General features: G+C 42.9%; 3 protein-coding genes and 1 long non-coding RNA gene across 6 annotated transcripts in view; 3 read left to right on the top strand and 1 right to left on the bottom strand.

Moving 5' to 3' along the window:
* LOC133653494 (1-phosphatidylinositol 4,5-bisphosphate phosphodiesterase gamma-1-like) overlaps positions 1–1,929 on the top strand; it is a 39,039-nt gene extending 37,110 nt beyond the window's left edge. For both annotated transcript variants that reach the window (XM_062052820.1, XM_062052819.1), the window contains exon 33: positions 58–1,929. In XM_062052820.1, the coding sequence (XP_061908804.1) occupies positions 58–100 (43 nt within the window). In that variant the 3' untranslated portion in view covers positions 101–1,929. The remainder of the gene's footprint in view (positions 1–57) is intronic.
* On the bottom strand, positions 1,556–15,563 carry LOC133653495 (zinc fingers and homeoboxes protein 3-like). 2 transcript variants are annotated; one of them, XM_062052822.1, is made up of 7 exons: positions 15,113–15,563; positions 9,903–10,799; positions 9,747–9,833; positions 8,129–9,670; positions 3,351–4,043; positions 2,748–2,991; positions 1,556–2,669 (listed from the first exon to the last, which is right to left on the bottom strand). In XM_062052822.1, the coding sequence occupies exons 2-7, from the start codon at positions 10,632–10,634 to the stop codon at positions 2,659–2,661; spliced, it is 3,309 nt and encodes a 1,102-aa protein (XP_061908806.1). In that variant the 5' UTR covers positions 10,635–10,799; positions 15,113–15,563; the 3' UTR covers positions 1,556–2,658. The 2 variants fall into 2 exon arrangements, with proteins under 2 accessions (XP_061908806.1, XP_061908805.1); XM_062052821.1 differs by having other exon boundaries at positions 1,558–2,669; positions 2,748–2,997; positions 15,113–15,562.
* LOC133653496 (uncharacterized) lies at positions 14,545–15,854 on the top strand. The gene is made up of 2 exons (XR_009826740.1): positions 14,545–14,877; positions 14,981–15,854. It is a non-coding gene; the product is annotated as an uncharacterized LOC133653496 (long non-coding RNA).
* Positions 15,855–20,522: 4,668 nt separating this feature from the next.
* LOC133652989 (GEL complex subunit OPTI-like) lies at positions 20,523–22,578 on the top strand. The gene is made up of 3 exons (XM_062051967.1): positions 20,523–20,822; positions 22,018–22,121; positions 22,257–22,578. The coding sequence occupies exons 1-3, from the start codon at positions 20,715–20,717 to the stop codon at positions 22,429–22,431; spliced, it is 387 nt and encodes a 128-aa protein (XP_061907951.1). The 5' UTR covers positions 20,523–20,714; the 3' UTR covers positions 22,432–22,578.
* The last annotated feature ends 431 nt before the right edge of the window (positions 22,579–23,009 follow it).

The raw sequence follows: 23,009 nt of genomic DNA, 5'->3' as shown, positions 1-23,009 counted from the left end.
TTTGTGAGCGCCATGAAAAGCTCCAGACGTGACTCTTGTCCTTTGTCTCCACCTCAGGATGCTGCGGCGAACGAGAGTGGGTGGAGAGAATCGTGTCTAAGTCCAAACTACCACGGAGACACTTCAGTGTTGCACCTCCCTAACTACCCTCCAACTCCTCCTCAGTCGCCTCTGCCCGTACTTATGATGTCACTGACTGCTGGGAAGTTTCCAGGGAAACGCCCACCGCCGCTTTGGCCTAAGTTTCAGGCATACCTCCCGCCACCTCCCTCGTGTCCGCCCAGCCTACTCAGCGCCTGAGAGGGAGGAACTTTGATGTCCATACAGAAGAAGGAAGAGGAAGCTGGCTGCTACTCACAGGAAGAAGAAAGTTGGATGAGGTGTTGTCCTCTTGCGTTCCAAATGTAAAATAGCAGCAGAAAGATGGAGGCAAGTTGAGTGTGCTGAAACGATTTCCTGATTGTTTGTTGGCTCAACTTAATTGGGTGTATATGAACATAATGTATTTATTCCTGCTGTGCTGTCGGCTAGAGGACAGCAGCTTCTCACCTGCTCTCAAAGAGCTCCTGTCTCCATGTTTTTAATTATTTAACATTCATATTGTGATCTTTCCAATTTTTTGATGTATATGTGTAAAACATGAGGGCTCTCTGCGACTGTTTTTAATGTCTTTGCGCTTTGGAGGATATTATGCACCTCCTCTTGCATATTTAATGTAGTTTTTTGTGAAAGGCATCAGGAGGAAGTCATAGCATTGAGAACAGGCACACTCATACATCACTCTCAACACACACAGCCAGCCATTTGTTCTTCTTACGTTCCAAAAAACACACATTTTCTTTTTATAAACCAGTTTATACATCCGAAGGTCACTATGTGTGCTCACAAAATTATTGTGATGCTGTTAGCAAGCCATATTGTCTTTATTTCAGTTCTTCACAGCCGGTTTAGTGTCAAATCTATCGGAAAACACTCCACTGTTTTTAATATGCTGTGTCAGCGAATATGTCACTGCTACATGTTTATTTTTTATCACAAAGATACCATTTGAGGAAAAACATGCCATTTTAACTCCGCCACTTAAATGTAAAATGTTGCAGCTGCCATCATGTCCAGTGTTATGTCAGTGATCGAGATTGAAATGTATACGCATGGCTGCTGTCTTCATTTACTCACATTCCGCCTTTTCACATGTTTGTGGGTTGAGCGCAACTAGGTTGGATGTCAAGGTGCCTTCAGTGGGCCAAGATGAAGCTTGTATGTATAAAACTCTGTTTCAGAAAGTGTTTTCTATGTGATGTATTGATAATGTAAACTCAGTATTGTTGCTCAGTGTTGGACCACTGGGACACACCTAAGCCATACGCTATGAGGTGAGAGCAGGGGTTGTTAAAACTGAAAGACAGAAGTGTGCGTTATATTTCTTGCCACTTGTCATGGTTTCTTGTTCATGCTTCATTACTGCTAAAAGTCCCTCCCTCTACATGGTACAGTTGCCCCTGTTTTGACTGATAAGGTCCCAACAATGCATGAAAGACATTGCTTGATGCCCTTTTTTTTTTTTTTTTAGAAGGGCAAACTCCTGTGTGATTGGTTCTTGCAGTGATGGATTTAAAGAGGTCAGAATCCAACAGGTGCATAGATGGCTGAGTAGGGTCCATACACGTCGGTTTTGTTTTCTCATGTTTCATCACAAACGCTGTCGCCTTTTCTGTAACGTGCCTAAACTATGGACAGAGAAGACATATTCATTTTAATTTTGCCTTTCATAACATTCAAACCTGAGAAGTCAATAAAATACTTTATACAATTTTGTCTTATTTCATGTGCATGATCCTTTACATGCTCTAATGTGAGGTGTAGGGTGTGATGACTTTTACTAGTAATGAGCCATGGAGCAAACAATTACATTCAGTTTATTCTGCAAATATCACCTGTAAAAATGATACATTAAACCTAAGTAGAGAACTCTGGAAAAGTTCTGTTCTTTTACTGTCAAAACATATGTAAGAAAGTTCCATTAAAAATGTTCGACATCAAGAAGCACTTGAAGCTACGGCACAAAGACTCCACCTCCTAGTTAGACATAAATTGGTTCATGAGGAGGAAATGTCCCCCCCAAAAAAGCAACTTTGCTCAAATATCCATCAGTGCTCTGTTTTTGTAAGATGCTAAGAGGCCCAACTTGCACGTTTCACATGTCAGTTGCCAGAGTCCAAAGTGAGTGAGTGCAAGATGATGATTTTACTTTTAAGGCTTCAGGAAACACCCAGAAAACTACAGTGAATCAGCAGCGCCACACTCCACAAGCCTCGTCTACAACTGTTGACCCCCTCGCCTCACAACTGATCAAAATCTGTGGAAGCTACTTATACTCTAGCCTTTTTTACTTCCATAAACACCATTTCTACTTGAACATTCTACACAGAACACAGCAGATGGCAGGATATTGGAAAGGGCATGAAGGAGAGGGGGGAGACCAAACAGGAAGTGAGGGGTGGGGCCAAAGGTTTTTGTGTCCAGCTCAAAAGGGTGAGGTCACATCCACCTATCCTTTCAAGGGGGGGGGGGGGGGGGGGTAAGGTTCCAAGGCCCATTCCCATCCAGTCATCCTTTCTGCAGCTCCTCAAAGACCACCAAGGCATAGAAAAAGCCTCCTCAATCTGCTCCTGTAAGTGATTAAGATAGTAGAGACAGTCTTATGTTTCATGTCTTTTCATTTTCTTACATAAAAAGACACAAAGCACCTTTAGTAGGACGCTCAGTCTTGCCCGTATCGCCCTCCTCCGCTTGGCTCGCGACGCCACACAGCGACTGCTCTATTTTCTCATTCCTCCCTCCTCTTGGATGTGGCTCCAAGGGGGAGGAGCCTGCAGAAGATGGCGGCTGGGGCTTCACTGCTGAGGTTTGCTCCCTTTCAGCCACAGAGGCTCTGGTGGCGAACCAGTGTCGCACCAGATCTGCCGTCAAGCCAGTAGCCTTGGCCAGTTCCTGTAACTACAGCAAGGGAAAACTGCTGAGCTCAGCAATGAACATGCACTAAAGAACAAAAAGTAGTCATTGAAGCTCAGAATTCACAAATTACCCATTTTTAAAGTCTACATTTGCTTGAGCTTCTACTACAAAAACTGGAAACTCAGCCTAAATATGGATTTGACACCTACATTCAAAGTTTGATGAGGACCATCATACAACAAATGCTTTTTATGTATTGAAAACTGAAGCCAGGCCGCTGCACACTCATGAAAACGTAGCAGCTTAAAAGATGTCGTCGTTTTAGTCGTACTACAAGTAACCGACATTCTGTGCTTGTTCAAATAAAACACTGCTATCTTGTTTGCGCTCTGTACCTGGGACTCCTCCTGGCTTCCTCTGCCATCAAGGTGGGCCTGGAGGACGTGCACGTTCTCCTCCTGCAAGTCCTCCTGCAGGGCCATATTCTGGTAGGCGTCCAGCCACTTGAGCTGACTGTTCTTCTGCATGTAGCGACAGTCCCCAAACCAGCGCACCACGTCGGGGCGGGGCAGCCCCGTGCCCGAGAGGAGATCATCGTACTGAGCGGCGCTGGGCCATTGCGTCCGCGCATAGACTTGCTTGAGCAGGTGCAGCTGCTCTGCGGTTTTCTTGCCTCGCAGGACTGTGGGTTTGGGGGAGTGTGACGGTTTGGGGGCGAGGTTTGGCGCGGGGTTAACGGAGGTGCTGAGATTGGGGCAGTCCACCGCCTCACTCTCCGATTTACCATTGGCCTCGGTCACCTTCAGCATCTTCAGGTTGATCTTAATGGGGTTGACTTTGAGTTCTCCAGAAGCATCGTCGTTTAGTCTCTCCTCCCCTTCGACTTCCACCTGCGCCTCCTCTTCGGTTCTTCTCAGCGCTCGCAGTGCTTCTTCTTTCCTTTTCTCAGCTGCTGCAGCTTTCTTCTTCCGCTCAGTGAACCAGTTGTGGATCTCCCTCCGGGTCATCTTGGTCTCACCTCGCAGTCGGTCTACTTCTTCTGCTAAGGGCTCAGGCTCCAGGGCGAAGCTGGCCTCCAGCGCCTTTATCTGAACCAGACAACAAACAGTCACTCAGAGAGCAGAATGCGGTCTCAGTTCATGACAGATATTAAAGTGCCATCGAGTACATTGACATTTGAGTACACATACAAGTTTTCATGTAAAAAATTATGCAGAGTTCGCGTTTGTGAATTGTTTTAAGTAGGGATGTTCTGATCAAGGTTTTATACTGCCGATTCCAATACCGATCATCCATGAGTGAGATTGGCCGATACCATTACAGATCACTTGTTTTAACTGTATATGTTTCAATTTATTTATGGAAATTGCTATTGACAGTTCAACAATATTATCACAATGTTTAAACTAGGGCTGGGCGATATATCGCGGGTTTGTCTCTGTGCGATATAGAAAATGACTATATCGTGATATTCGCGTATACATTCTCACGCAGTTGTTTTTAGCTGCTGGCATTACACTGCATGTGTTTCTCACTCTTTCTTGTCTCTCCTTCTCACAGAGACTTAAAACAAGCGCACCTTCTTACATACGTCACGTGTGCAACGTCACACGCTCCCGCGGAGCAGAGAGCTAGCGACATGGTAACGTTAGCTGTGATGCTAACGGTGCGGTGCGGGTGGTAATACGAGAGAAAGAAGGTGCAAATCTGGTAACAAATGAAGGCAGAATTAATTCCCAAGAAAAACAGCACGGGTCCATCGTCTGGCGGTGGTTTGGCTTTAAGCGGGAAGATGTTGAATAAGTATGCGGCAAAAGCGTTGCTACAAAAAGTAGCATCACTGCTAATGTAGCATCATTTGAAAAGTCACCTGCTAGAGAATGAGGAGTGCTTGAAACTCCGCATGTCAACATCTCCGGCCGGTGCCACACCAACAAAATGCCGAAGCAACCATTTCCACATCAACACCGTATGAAACAAAGTCAACAACAGAAGGAGATAATGTCCGCAGGAACCTACCACATAGCGAAGGACATACACTATTTGATTTCTAATTATGCAGCTCATTTATATTTGACAATAATTGAAATATATTGTGTGACATCATGCACAAAAGTGCACTTTATATGTTTTAAACTATTGTAGTGGCATTCTGTACAAAAAGTGCACTTTAATTTAGTGTTGTTTTGATATGTCATCTTAGTGACATCATGCACAAAAGTGCACTCATAGCTTGTTTTAAAATGTCTCTGACAATCTTGCACTTTCTGTTTTGGAAATGACATGAATGTTTGTGCCACTGCTTAATAAATACAGTTTTGGTCAATTGTCTTAGTTGTGATTCCCCTCTCTGCATGAAAGTTTAAAATAAGCATATATTAATGAAGTATAACAAGAATGTTTTAATGTAGACACATAGAATCATCATACTGCTGTGAATATACGCATCAAGTGTTCATTCAAGGCTAAGGCAAAATATCGAGATATATATCGTGTATCGTGACATGGCCTAAAAATATTGAGATATTACTAAAAGGTCCTATCGCCCAGCCCTAGTTTAAACGAGTTCCTTATTATCTTTTATTACATACAGTTGTTTGATCAAAACAAAGTCAATAGCACACATTATTAAACAAAAGTTGTATATAGAGAACGTACAAACTTTTTATTGAATCAAAAATATTGAAGTTCAATGATTTAGTACATTTACAAACATCTAAAAATGATGCACAAAGCAAACGATAATTTGCTACCCAAGAATGTACTACAGGAAGAATCTTTAACTATTGAAAATGTGATATTATTAATCTCATATGTGAATCATAACTGACTTAAATTAAGAGATCTGTTGTGTTCATTGATGTCAATTATGTTACAAAATGAGGGCAGGAAATTGAAAAGGGGTAGGATTAAATAAATTGGGCTTCTTCCTTCTCCTTTTCGAACATGTTGTAAAGACAAATGTAAATATGTAAACTATAGGATGTGTCACTTGTAGCTGCATAAATGTTCAAAGTGAATTCAAACCAAACCAAAAAGTAAATACTACAATATACAACTCTCTTATTTAGACCCATTGGTTTTTGCCCTTAAAGTCCTCCTGTGTCTAGTGACAGAGTTTGTTAAACATTAACAAATACGACAACAAATCAAAATATTGATGTAATTACTCTTGTATCGATCAAATACTGATATTACCCTTGGTATTAACAACACCAATTTATAGATCGATTCGCCCTCCTCCTACATGTCGTGGATTATATAGATGGAATTTACGGCTGGATTTTGAGGAGCCTTTCCTTTCAAAGAGCCATTCAAAATATTTGTATTTTTATCAAGGAAACAATCACTAATATCACTTATATGATAAGATGTAAAGCAGTAAATCTAATTATTCTGAAATATTGACTATAATTGTATTTTTGTATTGTGTTTTGTAATGTAATGTACCACAAATATTTTTGTATTTTTAGTAGATAATTTACTAAGATTATTATTAGGGATGGCCGATAATGTCTTTTTGCCGATATGCAATATTCCGATATTGTCCAACTCTTAATTACCGGTACCGATATCAACCGATACCGCTATATATACACAGTCGTGGAATTAACACAATATTATGCCTAATTTGGACAACCAGGTATGGTAAAATAAGGTCCTTTTTTAAAAAATTAATAAAATAAAATAAGATAAATAAATTAAAAACCTTTTCATGAATAAAAAAGAAAGAAAAACAATATAAAAACAGTTACATAGAAACTAGTAATTAATGAAAATTAGTCAAATAAACTGTTAAAGGTTAGTACTATTAGTGGACCAGCAGCACGCACAATCATGTGTGCTTACGGACTGTATCTCTTGCAGACTGTATTGATATATATTGATATATAACGTAGGAACCAGAATATTAATAACAGAAAAAAACAACCCTTTTGTGTGAATAAATAATAAATGATAAATGGGTTATACTTGTATAGCACTTTTCTACCTTCAAGGTACTCAAAGCGCTTTGACAGTATTTCCACATTCACACACACATTCACACACTGATGGCGGGAGCTGACATGCAAGGCGCTAACCAACAGCCATCAGGAGCAAGGGTGAAGTGTCTTGCCCAAGGACACAACGGACGTGACTAGGATGGTAGAAGGTGGGGATTGAACCCCAGTAACCAGCAACCCTACGATTGCTGGCCCGGCCACTCTACCAACTTCGCCACGCCGTCCCAATGAGTGTAAATGGGGGAGGGAGGTTTTTTGGGTTGGTGTACTAATTGTAAGTGTAGCTTGTGTTTTTTCTGTTGATTTAATAAAAAAATAAAATAAAAAAAAACGATACCGATAATAACAAAAACGATACCGATAATTTCTGATATTACATTTTAAAGCATTTATCGGCCGATATTATCGGACATCTCTAATTACTATCATTGAAAATATAATGTGAAATCCTATAACATGCATGCAAAGAACTCAGAAAACGTCTCCCATTTGGCAACTCGATCCTGTAGCCACGCCCCCTCAGGCAATATACTTCCTGTGTTGTGACCTCTGTTTACACCAGTCACATAAAAAATATACCTTCTCGCTTGTTCCTAATAAATGCTCTAAAACTACAACTGGTTCGGAATCAACAGTGTTCGGATTGTAATGATCTAAATATGATTAGCAGCAACGTAGAAAGGCGTCAACGTTGTGGCTCAGAGAGCGAACGCAGGCAACAACATGTAAGCTGGCTTGATGATGCGTACAATGCTAACTAGCGAGCTTGTTTCGGCACCCCTGTCGTCTCCTTGTCCTGCAATTCAGTGTGGAGTTTAGGAAAGAGGAACAGCGTATACCTGTGGCTGAGGAGAGCGTTCAACACATTTTTTTTTATATAATCAAGGTAAAACTGTACAGTAGTCGCCTTTGTGTGTGGCTTCTTTTATTTCTGTCAGCTCCTTAGTTTTTGTCATTCAAACAGCCCAAAAAGCGTCAGACATCACAGTTCGCATTCCACAAAGCAACAAGTGGCCATGCAAATGGGTACCAAAGAAAATCAGAGAATGTGTTGATCCCTGTGCCTGTGAGTTTACACTGAGTGTATGTACAATACCGTTGAACGGAAAACTGTAAGGAAAGTAGACAATATACCATAATTTCATGTAAAAACAACGTGTGGCACTCACCTGGTGGGGTTCTCTCTCCTTGTAACGGACAGCTGTGAAATCAGGAGACGGTGATCTGGGTAGTCTGCGTGAGGGAGTGGTGGGAGAGGTGGGAGTATGTGCCGATGAGGTCGGGCTCAGAGGAGCAGAACTGTGCTGGGGTGTTTTTGCACCATTGCTGCTGGTTTCAGATAGATCCATAGGGCTGGGGCTGTCTGTGTCTCCGCCCCCTGACGCGCCGCTCCCTGCTGATGACTTGTTGGGAGCACCTGTGCTGGAGCGCGGGCCTTTAAGGTTGCGAAGGTGGTAGCGTCGATCACTGAACCACTTGCGTACTTCTCGCACGGTAAGCCCGGTCAAAGAGATGAGGCGATCCACCTCCTCCTGGTCGGGGTACTGGTTGCACAGGAAACTATCCTTGAGAGTGTTGAGCTGCTCCTGAGACTTCTTGCCCTTGAAAAAAGTGGGATCCAGGAATGCGTTGATGCTGCGGGAGCTCAGGGAGCTGCTGGACGCGCCCACGGCTGGAGATGGCGAGGAGGATTTGGAAGAAGGGGAGGAGGCCTCATCCATTTTGAAGGAGTCACCGAGGTCCACATCATCTGCTCTTGTGCTTGAGGTGTCATTTTTATTACCCTTTACATCTTTGCTCTTCAGTCCATTGTTGTCTGTTGTGTTGCTGCCATGTGAAGGCTTGCTGTCCGTCAGCTTTTTGCCATCTTTATTATCGCTCTGCACGACGCCTGTATTGGTAGTTTTGATGACATTGGGGTTCTTAGCAACAGTGCTTTCACGAGCAGAATTGGCATGGCTGCTTGTGTTACTATTGCTCCTGCCATTAGCACTTTTGTGTTTCGTGCCGACGTTGCTCACCTTTGCATTGCCGAGATTATTGCTGCCCAGAGTGAGGTTGATAATGCTGGCTTGGCTGCTGCTACTAATGACGCTGCTAGCAACCCCTCCCCCACTCTTGATACTTTTACTGCTGCTAATGACATTGCTCCCTGTACTGCTGCTGGCCACCGCCCCCACAATCATGGTGGTGCCCTTGTCGGCTACTAGGGCTGCAGCAGGTCGGGCTTGCATCATGGGCCGGGCTGCTGCCTGGGGCTTGGGTGTGACAGCCAGTGCCACAGGGGCGCTACTGACCTGAATGCCATTAGCCACCACGGGCTGAGTGACGATTACTCCCCCTTGGCTAACAAGAGAGCCCTGCAGAATTTGAGGAATCCCAGTGGCCCCCAGGAACGTGATTGTAGGATGAGTGGGACCTGGGCGACTCTGCGACTGATTCTGTGTGCTGGTGGATGCAGTATGGATGATGGTGTTGAACATCTTCCTCCTGGCCTCCTCAATCTCATCAGGGGACCAGCTGATCCCTTGTTTGAGTCTCTGCGCTGTGAACCAGATCTTGATTTGCTCCTCCGGGAACTTTGTGACCACAGTCAGGTAGCAAAGTTCTGCCTTTGTAGGATATGGGAATTTACCAAAAGAGGTCTTCAAAAAGGAGGAGGAGTCCATTGAAGCATTGTAGGTGGGGATGCTGCTCAGAGGAATCATCACCTGGATAGGAAGAAGATGTTTAAAGAGACTGTGATACATGTTGAACTTTTAACAAAGCTAAAAAAACTATAATTACCTTAGGGAGATTTTTGGAAGATGAGGCATCTGGGAAAGTTGTGATGGGTAAAGACTGATGCAGGCTTTTGTTCTGAACTGACACGACCTACAAAAAATATTTAGCAAACAATTAAGTTCAACAATGAAGAGAACCGCAAGACAAAGTGCAGTTTACCTGTGTGATGGGGCTTTTGAGCACAGGTAACGCTCCAGAGCCGTTGACTATCTGGATTGCTGAAGGTAGCGTGACCTTAGTGGTTCCATTGTGGATGATTGTGGGTACATGGGCCACTGCAACCGAATTCTCTTTCCTCTCAGGTTCCTTAGAGCTGGAGATGGAGTGTGGGTCAGAGGAAGGATCGTAAGAAACTGCGTGGGACATTACAATTCGTTTAAGCTCCGATTTGCCTTTTAGCATCCTCATGATTGGGGTTTTAGTGAAGGTAATTTCATTATCCTTCCCCTCGTCCGTCCCAGTTACTATAGTCTGTTCTACTACTACCCTCTTGTCCCTCTTTCTCAGCTGAAGAGGGCTGTTAAATGTGCTTGGGTGAATCCTGGCATTATGCAGAGCCAGGCCCTCAAATTTAAGCGCAGAAAACCCACAGTTCACACAGAGGAAACTCGGGTCTGAACGGAATTCTGGGTGTCCAGCGTACACATGGTCCAAGAACAAATTAAGGTCATAGGTTTCAAAGTTGCAAGGCTTGCAAATATAGGTCCCTATGTCATCAAAGACAATGTCAGCTGCCTCGGTCTTAGGAAAGTCTGCAGGGCTATGTGTGCCCCTTCCAGAAATCGCTGTTTGCCGCTGAAGAACAGGAATGTCCGGTTCAACATCCTCTGATCGGTGTATGATCTTGCTGGGGATCATACAAGGTATAGTGGACTTCCTTTTGCTGGCCATAGTGTGGCCACACAGCGGGGAGGGGTGCTCTAATGGCTGCAAGTGGGGTGTGATTGGGAGGATGGGCCGCTGCTAGTAGCCTATAGGCCAGGCGTGGAGGGAGGAAGAGCACACAGCATGTCCATAGGTCAACTTGTAGCTCTCATGGCAGCCTGGAGAACAAAACTGGAGATGACAAAACATTCATCAGTTACAATTATAAGCTAAAAATACACCAATAAGTTGTTCAGTAGGCTTGGTTGGTTTCATGATTTGCCAAGTTTAATTATAAACACGAAACAAAGATATTGGCAACCAGTCTCCCTTTGTTCCAAGGCCTTACTGAAACCTACGAAACCCCCAAATATGATTAAGTAAAGGCTTCTTTACGCCATAAGACTGATTAAGGAGAATTAGTCTAGCCCACTGCTTCTTCACTTCTTAACTAACTGAAGGCTTTTTGGGAGTGCTCCTGTCTTACCCCCTTGTTTCCCCCCTCCCCCACGTCGCTATGTCTCACTTCCCCTCCTTCATGACACACCCCCTCACAAAAAGGGTATTTGGAAAAAAAAAAAAAAAAAGCTTGTGTAGCTTGAACACCTTCACAAATATTGTGACAAACTAGAACATCCATCAGTTTGTATGTGGTTTATAGATACAAATAGACAAACCAATCAAAGTCTTATCAGTGGGAATATTAGAACATTTTATAGTATTTTACCTTTGTACCCGGCGTATCCAAACAAATGACGAAGCTTCCTGTGTGAGAGGTTCACCACTACACCCTCCCTCCCCCAGATGGAGAAGGGAATGATGAAGCATTGAAAGATGGCTCTGGGGCAACAGTTCACGGCCGCTCTGCGCAGACATGATGCCTCATGCACAGAGTGGCCAAACCTTGCAAACGCTTAATGGCTCTCGAGTTTAACAGGTAAATCCAAAAGCCTCTCAAAGTCCCGCACCTTCTAACACAAGATGCAGTAGTATGCCATATCAAAATGTCTGCCAAGTCAGAGAGTTGCTCTTCGCCAAACACCGGCAAAGGCTCACTCTTTGGTGCTGACAGACACACCAAAAGTTTCTAGGAAAGTTAAAATTGTTAATCAAACCTCACTCATCATGGGTGCTACACTCTTAAACATTATCTCTCGGTCTCTTTGCTCATGGAAATTATGCTAACTTGGGTTATAATTCGTGCCACTTTTATTGACATCACACAAAAAACATCAACGGTGTGCGTCAAGTCTTAGAAGCTAAAAAGTTTCTCTGTTTTCATGTCTTTATCTGTAAAAGTAGCATAGTAAAGAACGTGAAGGGTTAACACGCAAACGATCCGCGACTGTCGAAGGAACGTGATGCCCCTTGTTCCTTTGTGCACCCCCCCTCCAACCCTACCCGAGTTACTGCCCTGGACTCAGGCTATGGTGCACCCCTCCTGCTCTTCTGCCATTCAGTTCTGCATCAGAGGGCACCATGCTGCCAAGGCAGAGCGATCACATGAACGGTACAAAGGCTTATGGGTGGACAGTCTCAGCCATCCATTACGTGGTTGAGTTGGGTGTGACAAGCGTGAGCTAACGGGAGAGGACGGCGGGGGATGGGAGGCCACTTTAGGGCGAGTAGGGGTGTTAACTGTCGTGGAGGAAGCGCGGAGGTGTTTCTCAGAGGAATTTTCCTTCCAGATACCCCCCTCCAACCGCAGCACCCTGCCCACCCCCGCTCTTCAACGCCCCCTTTTTGCTCCAAATTACAATCGTGCAGTGCCCCCCGCCCCCTTCCTTGCTTGCTCAGCCTGGAATGTTCCAACCCAAGAAGCTTCTCAGCCAGTGGACATAGGCTAAAGTTCGGCCTCGGCAACTGTGTAGAAGGCATACACATGCTTTTAACATCGTCATGCAACCAACATGAATGAAAACACAAAATATGACCGTGTAGAATTGAACAGCCGTGTCTCATATTCCAAACCAGTGAGTCTGCAAATGTGTGCCTAAAAGATCAGGCCTGAAGGTCTCATTCGGGTGAGGATGCAAACAAAGCACAATGCAGGCCACGTTCCCAACAACACTTTCAGGTCGTTTGTTGACTCATCAGGTATGAAAGCTATGGCTTCAAATTGGATGTCACTTTGTGGTGATGCAGTTTGTCTCAGCATTTGCATGTGTAGGTTTCCTGTGAGAGACAGAGGCGGGGCGAGCGAGGGCGCATATATGCTTACGTTAGTGCGTGTATGTGGTGTGCGGGGGTGGCTGCCTGCATGCCTGTGTGTGAGGCTTGTTTACGGCGGTAGCGAGGTGGCTCGTTTTCCTGCGTGGGATAGTCACAGATGATACAAAAACAAATGTGTTTTGTCTTGTCTTGCTCTTTCATAACCTGTATTATCCACGCCTGGTCAGTGGCTCTGCACAAGGTAACCTCCTTTCACTCCCCGGCCTGACTTTTGTTACGGCCTCGAGTGAATCCTGCACCGAGTAAAGGGCAATAATAGCAGACACTCGCGTGCACACATACATACAGGGGAGTTGGGACCCTGCAAACTTAGCTGCATAGCATAGGATTGCATAGCGAGTGCTATGTGTGAACAAAAACATCCATCACCAAGCAGCGGACACGCTTGATGACACTGTTCAGGTTCTTGTTTACTCTGTTTCATGCTTCCTTGCTTTTTACGTCACTCATACTCACCTCCCGCCCCCTCACCCATTCTGCTTCCCCTCCCTCACCATAGTTACTCCCCCTCGCAGCATGTTTATTCGAGGGAGACAGGTCGGCAGCGCCACTGGTGTGTTACTGTCCCCATAGCAACCACCTCCTACCCCTTAACCCCACCACCCACCAACACACACACACACACACACACAATCACTGGATCGAGAGCGGTTTGTTTGTTGGCAGTATTTGGCGCGGCCCTGCCTTGCTTCTATTTTAGAACGTCACTCGGACGTTTCCCTGCTAGAAGAAAGTTATTGGGCAGAGATGATGCAGACTCTTCCTGTTGACTCAACGTCTGAGTGCTCTTCCAGACGTGTGCCCGGGTTACTGCCCTGTTCCTGCTCTTCGTTGCTCAGGGTTTGTCCTGCAGCGACCAAGGCCCTGCAGGTATGGTGTCACAACCCATGCGCAACATCTTTTAGATGGTAAATGATGAACCTTTAGGCGCTAGTAAATTAACTATCTGTAACCATTCACTTCAACTCAGCCAAACATCTTCTTTGATCGCCCATGCCTCGGACTCAATACAAAGAACACTTCAATGACAGTTTCCTACAGGGTCAGATCATCCTCGAGGCAACTCTCAGGTCAGAGAGCAGATGGCGGCGTGGGTTGTGAAGGCCTGCATTGCTGTGGCCTCTGCTGGAGCAAGCAGAACTGGGCTGCTGAATAGAGAGAGGGAGAGAGCGAGAGAGAGAGAGGGAAAAAATGGCGGAGCATCGTGCTCTGTTCTGTCCAGCCTAAAATGGCTGACATCACAAGCTGTTAACCAGCCGAGCACACAGTGCAAAGCCGAGGCGTTTGCTGACCCGAACCTACTATGGCTGGATGGGATCAGTGTGCTCTTGGAAATATAATTGGCTAGGAGTATGTCAACTTTGTAGATCCATGCGAACAAATAATCATAATGATTATGAAGGAGGTACCAAGGCCTTGAGTGAAGACAATACAATAAACAAACCAATGTGCAAAGGCAATTCAAGAATCTTTTCTCCAAGAGAGTAAACATTGGCTTCCAGCAGCACAAGGAACAAACACTGCAAGCTTGAAGCGCATTTAGTCGACCAAACTTTTGTCGCTTTCTGCCTTCACAACAGAACAACTTGACCTAGTCTACTAGTAAACACATAGATAGAGCTGGCGGGATTACATGCAGGTCTGTGACATCTTAACCCCCCCCATAAGAGCCTCACACATACACTCATAACACTGCATGAGTTTTTACCAGGCTAACTTGCAAACAAATTGGTAACTATTATCCATTACTTTATGGCTTCTCAGTAAATTAATTTAATCAAAACTTGCAATCTTTAAAAGTGCAATTACTCAATAGTTGGAAGAACAATTGTATTTAGGTTTAAGTGTTTGCAATTCAATGTGCACTGTATGAATAATAATATATAAAAAGTAGCATGTGTTAGTAAAAAAAAAAAAAAAAAAAGCCAAGTAGGAAACGTCATAGCCAGCCTGCGCGCAGCTGCGTCAAACATTTGCCTCAACGATGCGTGTTCATCTCCTACTCAAGTTAGGCAGGCGGAGTGAGTCCCACAACTTGGTGGGTTTGACAATAAAACGAAAAGCTTTGAATGAGGAAAGACAAACACCCCTCAGTTCCTAGAACAACCCTCTCGCTCTCCCTCTCTCTCTCTCCCTCTCAGTCGACTGTCGCCATTTTAAGCAGGCGACGTGCAGCTGGCCGTAGCCCGCGAAGGTGGACGCTCCGCCGCGGCGAAGTTCGGCGGAGGTGAACCGGCCTTTTGTGCTAGAGGAGACCAGGAAGCGACACTCACCTCGCCGTGGTCGGAACATACGCACGCAGAAGTTTTCAACCACAGGAGCTCAGCGGAACCAGTAATTGACGGGCGGTCTGCGCCTCATTGATGGTAACTTCAAGGTGGGAGCTGCTCGGTCCATCGGCCGGTGGCAAGACGCTGGAACCCGGCTGCTGGCGACCGCGACCACCCCCTTCGTCTCGGGCTTGTTTATTTCGAGTGGTTCCAGTGTGAAAGCAGCCAGCGAAGGGGAGGAAAACACGGCGGACGTAGCGAGGGAAGAGACGGACACGTGATGTCTACGTCACTGACGGTGGAGTTGGCGTGAGAGCGAAGAGCTCGACTACACAAGAGCAGCCGCCATGGCTTTGTCACCGAACACCGGGGGGGTCAAACTTTTTGGTGCATCTTAGCGGCACACGGCCCTGCTTTAACGCCATTTACACACCTGTCTCCCCCAGGTGACAGCTCTTAAAGAGACAGGCACGCACAAATAGCTCCATGTTCCTCAAACAACCCCACTGCTCATCACCAAATGCTTAATTCAACTCTAAACCAAAAAAATAACATTCATTTTAATTCAGATTAACTTGACATTGAATTTACCTAGTGTTTATGGCTGTGAAATATATTCTGCATTTACTTACTCATTCACTCAAGGTCATTACAGTACAGTATTTGAGTAATTCCTTGTCTATAATACAGTATTTATGTCAATTTATTCTGTTTCCCCCTCCCTGAATAAACTCTACAAACTATCCCACTTTCTTGTTATTTATTTTCCTATATGGTTCCAAAGGGCACATGATTTCCCAATGCATTTTTGATTGATTGATTGAAACTTTTATTAGTAGATTGCACAGTACAGTACATATTCCGTACAATTGACCACTAAATGGTAACACCCGAATAAGTTTTTCAACTTGTTTAAGTCGGGGTCCACGTAAATCAATTCATGGTACCGGGTAGCCATTTTGGCTGGACTTAAGGTTCTGTTTCCATGGCTGTACTGTACCTGCGGTAATGTGAGAGAGAGCAACAAACTGGATTAAAATGGATCGTTCAAAAATAAATTAAGGGACTGTACTGAGACAAACTGTACCCTATTTTAAAGGCTCGCTAGCTCATGAAATAAAGTTTAATCGGTGGAATCGATCCATATGAGCAGTGGTCCCCAACCACTGGGCCACGGCCCGGTTCCGGTCCATGGATCGATTGGTACTGGGCCGCACAAAAAATAAATAAATCATTTATTTTTATTTTTTATTTTTTTAAATTAAATCAACATAAAAAACAAGATACACTTAGTGCACCAACCCAAAAAACCTCCCTAACCAAATTTACACTCATTCACACTCATTCGCACAAAAGGGTTGTTTCTTTCTGTTATTAATATTTCTGGTTCCTACATTATATATCAATATAGATCAATACAGTCTGCAGGGATACAGTCCGTAAGCACACATGATTGTATTTCTTTATGACAAAAATGTAAATAAAAAAGGTTGGGGACCACTGCATATGAGCATGTCCAATGGTCAAGAGATTTGAGTAAGCTGCTGCCATTGTCAAAGCCAAACTTTTATATATTTTGTCAACGCAGTCCGGTTAAGAATTTCCGAATGCAAAGTCTGAAAAGGCTAATTGTCCTCTGTTCTAATTGCGCATAATCTACGGCTTTCATCTCTTATGTGTTTGAGATGAATAGATGGTGTCCAGTCTCATTTCACAAGTAGGTTTCCCCGAAAGAGTAAGCCGCTTATTAGTTTAAGATACTTTGATAAATGCACTAGTTCTCCAAAAATAATACTCATTCATTTTTGTGCTTACCCGAGACTAGACGTAAACAGACAAAATGCTTTTTTCCCCCCAAAATACTGTACGTTGTTACCTGCAGCAAGCTTGGCTAACGCTAACAGCCTACTAAATGCTACACGTGAAACATAATTAAAAATGCCTTTATTTGAACTTACCAGCCGAAAACTGCTGTGAAAACACCAACATGTACCAGGTGATGGTGTTAAAAGTCATGTTTGATAGTCTCACGGCTGCTATCCAGGCTATTAGCCGTCTTTATTGCCTTCATAGCCTGACTTCATTGCCTACATTACAATGAAGTCAACCAAATGATGCATTTTATGAAACAATATTACATACCAGTGTACAAAACAGCCATGGTAAAACTTTCCACAAGGATGCAAACTGAAGAGAAAATGTTTTGAGTGCTTGTCTGTAGTAGACACACTTCTTCTAACTGTATTTCATGCACAAAAAAACCCCAAAAAGCTATTTCAGAACCATGCATGTTTCTCCACCAAACTTGCAAGTTAAGGATCTGTAATATACTGAACTTTCAACGTTTGAAGCTAGGTATTGCCTGCAACAATATCTGGTTTTGCCTAGCTGGCTGTCAATCCAGTCAGGCATGGGCACACCTAAAATGTCCACACATGGGTGAATTCTTTGTTAGATAAAATATCACATATTGTGTCTGTGCTGAATATCGTTATATCGAGCGTAAAACAATGTGTTCATCTTGTTAGATAGAAATGAACCAAAACAATATTAAGGCAAAATTTAGTCCAAAATCCCCATAATCCTCATTGTCAATTTATAAAATAAAACTTTTAATTAAATTGTAATATTGTCTGTCTAATATTGTCTGTCTTTAATGAAAATTCACACAAAAAGTACACACAACGTGTGGAAGATATGTCGTTACTACATGGAGTTACTAATATATAATCAGCTCAGGAAAATTGGGGTCAAACTGTCATGGTTATTTTGAGCTCCAGTTGTTGTTAAAAGCATGTGGATCCATGGTATGTCAAGCTCAACAATCAAAAGGAGGCCATCTACTGGACATACCAGTGTATGACATTAATCCAATAAATGGCTGTTAAAACTTTTGAAAGAAGCAATATACACTGTATGGTTTGATGTGTTCATCAAGTCTTATGTTAATATGTTTATATATTGTCTTTTCTGTAATTGCATTTTATTTACATCTGGCTCCACTTTCTGTGCAATTTAGTTTACATAACCACTTTAAAAATATGATCTATTCCTCCTCTCATATTTGTTCGTTCCTTTATGAAGTAAAATGTGCATAGCAATTCTCCAGTTACTGTGTTTAAAGCAGCTGTAAAGCTAACAAAGTGGCACATATTTGTTGCTGTTTTTTATACATCAAAAGTAATTATAGTTCTGTGGCATCATTTTTGTTACTGACTACATTTTACAGAATGGTGTTGTTAGACTATACAAATGGGACCCATTACCTCCCTGCTTGGCACTCAGCATCAAGGGTTAGAATTGGGGGTTAAATCACCAAAATGATTACTGGGCACGGCCAACGCTGCTGCTCACTGCTCCCCTCACCTCCCAGGGGGTGGGGGTGATGGGTCAAATGCAGAGGATAATCTCACCACACCTAGTGTGTTTGTGCCAATCATTGGCATTTTAACTTTATATAAATTGTACATATGAAATATTGGCTGCATAGTGAGGAAATTGGGATTTAAATCACCCTTTGGGCATCTCTGTGTGGAGTTTCCATTTCTGTGGGTTTTCTTCAGGTACTCTGGAATTCCTCCCACATTAAAACAGATGCATGTTAGGTTAAGTGGGTATTAGTTTAATTTATTTCGAACATGCATGCAGTTACAATACAGTACATCACATATTTACAGTTTCACATTCCAACTCAGAAAATGAGTAGGAAGAAGCAGAGTTTATTTAATTCTACCCTTTTTCCATTTTCGAAGCAATTCATGACACTGTTCACTTCCTCTCAAAATGTAACACAAACACACAGAAAACTGGATGAATAAATAAAGCTCACACAGATAATCAATAAAGTGTGGTTCACATAACTGGCAGAATATAAATGACAAATGATGTCTTATTCATCAATAAGGTTCAAGATGGTCTTCTTCCTTTTTACTTTAACACACACACACACACACACACACACACACACACACACACACACACACACACACACACACACACACACACACACACACACACACACACACACACACTATATTTATTGTGTATTATATTTGCATAAATGCATGAACTGTATATATACAGTCGCGATCAAAAGTTTACATAAACTTGTAAAGAACATAATGTCATGGCTGTCTTGAGTTTCCAATAAGTTCTACAACTCTTATTTTTTGTGATAGAGTGATTGGAGCACATACTTGTCGGTTCCAAAAAACATTCATGAATTTGGTTCTTTTATGAATTTATCATGGGTCTACCGAAAATGTGACCAAATCTGCTGTGTCAAAAGTATACATACAGCAATGTTAATATTTGGTTACATGTCCCTTGGCAAGTTTCACTGCAATAAGGCGCTTTTGGTAGCCATCCACAAGCTTTTGGTTGAATTTTTGACCACTCCTCTTGACAAAATTGGTGCAGTTCAGCTACATTTGTTGGTTTTCTGACATGTACTTGTTTCTTAAGCATTGTCCATACATTTAAGTCAGGACTTTGTGAAGGCCATTCTAAAACCTTAATTCTAGCCTGATTTGGGAACTCCTTTACCACTTTTGAAGTGTGTTTGGGGTCATTGCCTTGTTGGAACACCCAACTGCTCCCAAGACCCAACCTCCGGGCTGAAGATTTTAGGTTGTCCTGAAGAATTTGGAGGTAATTCTCCTTTTTCATTGTCCCATTTACTCTCTGTAAAGCACCAGTTCCATTGGCAGCAAAACAGGCCCAGAGCATAATACTACCACCACCATGCTTGACGGTAGGTATGGTGTTCCTGGGATTAAAGGCCTCACCTTTTCTCCATTCCTTTACACACGTCAAAAGTGGTAAAGGAATGGCTGAATCAGGCTAGAATTAAGGTTTTAGAATGGCCTTCCCAAAGTCCTGACTTAAACATGTGGACAATGCTGAAGAAACAAGTCCATGTCAGAAAACCAACAAATGTAGCTGAACTGCACCAATTTTGTCAAGAGGAGTGGTCAAGAATTCAACCAGAAGCTTGACAGAAGCTTGTGGATGGCTACCAAAAGCGCCTTATTGCAGTGAAACTTGCCAAGGGACATGTATCCAAATATTAACATTGCTGTATGTATACTTTTGACCCAGCAGATTTGGTCACATTTCCAGTAGACCCATAATACATTTATAAAAGAACCAAACTTCATGAATTTTTTTTGTGACAAACAAGTATGTGCTCCAATCACTCTATCACAAAAAAAAATTTAGTTGTAGAAATTATTGAAAACTGAAGAAAGCCATGACATTATGTTCTTTACAAGTGTCTGTAAACTTTTGACCACGACTGTTTATGCATGTATTTATATGTACCGAAACTGACCACCTGATGTCGCTGTAGATCTTACTGGCCTTATTGGCAACATAAACGCAGGGACGTCGCACTCTCTGATTGGCTGTTCCTCGTCGGGGTCAAACAACGTTGCGCATGCTCAGTCGGCCTTTGCAAACTAGCTTCTGAAATCTGTCAGATCAGCGGACAGTCCTCACCGCAAATACCTAACCTTATTCAACTATACTAATTCACGTTACTTTACTTTTAAGTCCTTTTGAGTTGTTGTTTTTCGACACTGGTGTCTAAAGGAAGCCGTGGAGAATGACGAGCAGCGTGAAGCGGAAAGAAGAAAATCATCTACAGAATGGGGGTGTAAAACAATCCACATGGAGCAAAGCGTTCAACAGTAATGCAGTTTGGGAGGAGAAGGTCAGTCAGCAGCGCTCTAGATATACAATCCGTCATGTTGGCTTCCCAATACCTGATTTGCTAACCAGAGCACATTAGCTTGCACTCATGCTAAAGATTAGTACTATTCAGTTTTTTTTTAAAACGCAGTCCAATCTGAATGATTTAAAGTGTTAGTGGCATAGTTGTACATGCATGACAAACATTGCATGAATGTGCAGTCTTTCACTGCCAACAATTTATATTCAATGATTTTGCCAAGAAGAAACCATGTGCATTCATTCTTTAGTTACTGTTTTGTTGACTCCGACTTAAGTGAGGATCTCAGTTTTTGTTCCATGACACCAAACTGTGACTTAAGGTCAACTATCACCACATAGTGTGTGCAACACTACTCCTAGTCATTGTTATAACTCAAAAATAGTCAAAGTATATTGAAAATGAACAGTAATTAACTGCCCTTAAATTCAGATGCAAGTGACCATATATTTTTGTGTATTAAAAATGTTATTCCATGTAGTTATTAATTGCACTTAGGGTAGTGCTGTATGGCCTAAAATCTACAGGTATATTGCGATATACATTGCATCCTCTTGTGCTAACAATACATCACAATATGTTTATTTGGGCATATAATAGAACCATTTCAAAACGGATTACAAAATGCTGCTAATTATGATGTATGTGGTAACATCATTTCCGGTTGTATTATATTCTGTTTAAGGCCCCAGTTTAACCAAGTGCAGCCCAGGATACTATACTTGGTATCGTCAATATTTGTAATGATCTGTTTACATTTAAGAGCTCCAGTTAGCATGGCTTCTTGTTTCCCCTTGTGGTGTGTAGTTTAGAATTTTTGGCTATTCTTCGTCCTCAAGTGTTAATGGTACTTGGTTAGTGACTTAGAAGCAGCTTTGCAATGTGGAAGGACGTTTGCTGCTATATCCCTGGCGACGATGCTGCGTTGCGCTGAGGAAGCGTTCCCTACAGCTTGTCGCTGTCAAATTTGGCGGGGACCGCTAAAACTTGTCATCAACATGCATTATCACGACATGACATTCGTATTCAAATCTCTATTGTCGGCCATATTTCTATAATTTATATAGCGCAACCCTAATAGAATTGCACACAATTGTTATCAACACAACATAGTATTTATTTGGATCAATTTGTAACATTGCTGCAGTGATTTATTTAATCCCATTTGTCGTTGCAGGATGAGTTTTTAGATGTCATTTACTGGCTGCGGCAAATCATTGCGGTGATCCTTGGTGTAATTTGGGGGGTTGCCCCACTGAAAGGATTTTTGGGAATAGCCATGTAAGTAAGCATTCTTCTTCAGCTTTGCCGACCAACCTCAGCTACTGCTGACTTAAACATATTTCCTCATACTTTATATGTTGCATTTGTTTGTTCTGAAAGGCTGATATTCCCTTTTTGCATTTGCTTCTTCAGATTCTGCATCATCAATGCGGGTGTCCTGTACGTATACTTCAGCAGCTTTCAGCAGATCGATGAGGAGGAGTACGGGGGAACGTGGGAGCTCACCAAAGAAGGCTTCATGACATCTTTTGCTCTTTTTCTGGTGGGAAGATTTTTTACTGTGGGATTATTAGGCCTGGGCTGTTAATCAAAAAGTCAATTAATCAAACGATAAATGACATTGAACTGGATAACTTTGCCAGCATCGATATATTGCTATATTCGTATAAACCCTCTTGTCAGTCATCCACAATCTTTGTCTCTGTGAGTAGAGGCGGGACTGCTAACTTCCGACAGTAACAGAACCTTGCTTGTTGCTGGTGAGAAGCATTGCAAGGTAACAAAATAAGAAGGAGAACAGATTATTGCAAAGCCAAGTTTCCAGTGTTGGAATATTTCGACTTCAAACACAAGCAAACTTAATTTATCAACATGTACGGACAATCCAGTACATCAGGTGTGTTTGGAAAGTGATGGCTATCTCTCTCTCTCTCTCTCTCTCTCTCTCTCTCTCTCTCTCTCTCTCTCTCTCTCTCTCTCTCTCTCTCTCTCTCTCTCTCTCTCTCTCTCTCTCTCTCTCTCTCTCTCTCTCTCTCTCTCTCTCTCTCTCTCTCTCTCTCTCTCTCTCTCTCTCTCTCTCTCTCTCTCTCTCTCTCTCTCTCTCTCTCTGTCTCTCTCTGTCTCTCTCTGTCTCTCTCTGTCTCTCTCTGTCTCTCTCTGTCTCTC

The sequence above is a fragment of the Entelurus aequoreus genome, linkage group LG07, assembly GCF_033978785.1.
Source record: "Entelurus aequoreus isolate RoL-2023_Sb linkage group LG07, RoL_Eaeq_v1.1, whole genome shotgun sequence".
Taxonomy (NCBI): Eukaryota; Metazoa; Chordata; class Actinopteri; order Syngnathiformes; family Syngnathidae; genus Entelurus; species Entelurus aequoreus.
This window is presented reverse-complemented; position numbering and strand designations above follow the sequence as displayed.

Excerpts from the sequence above, each read along its gene's own strand:
- LOC133653495 (XM_062052821.1), bottom strand. The coding sequence starts at position 10,634 with ATGGCCAGCAAAAGGAAGTCCACTATACCTTGTATGATCCCCAGCAAG. Across the intron at positions 9,834-9,902 it reads TCAAAAGCCCCATCACACAG|GTCGTGTCAGTTCAGAACAA; the intron begins GTAAACTGCACT and ends TATTTTTTGTAG. Across the intron at positions 2,998-3,350 it reads GAAGCCAGGAGGAGTCCCAG|TTACAGGAACTGGCCAAGGC; the intron begins GTACAGAGCGCA and ends CCCTTGCTGTAG.
- LOC133652989 (XM_062051967.1), top strand. The coding sequence starts at position 20,715 with ATGACGAGCAGCGTGAAGCGGAAAGAAGAAAATCATCTACAGAATGGG. Across the intron at positions 20,823-22,017 it reads ATGCAGTTTGGGAGGAGAAG|GATGAGTTTTTAGATGTCAT; the intron begins GTCAGTCAGCAG and ends TTGTCGTTGCAG. Across the intron at positions 22,122-22,256 it reads GGATTTTTGGGAATAGCCAT|ATTCTGCATCATCAATGCGG; the intron begins GTAAGTAAGCAT and ends TTGCTTCTTCAG.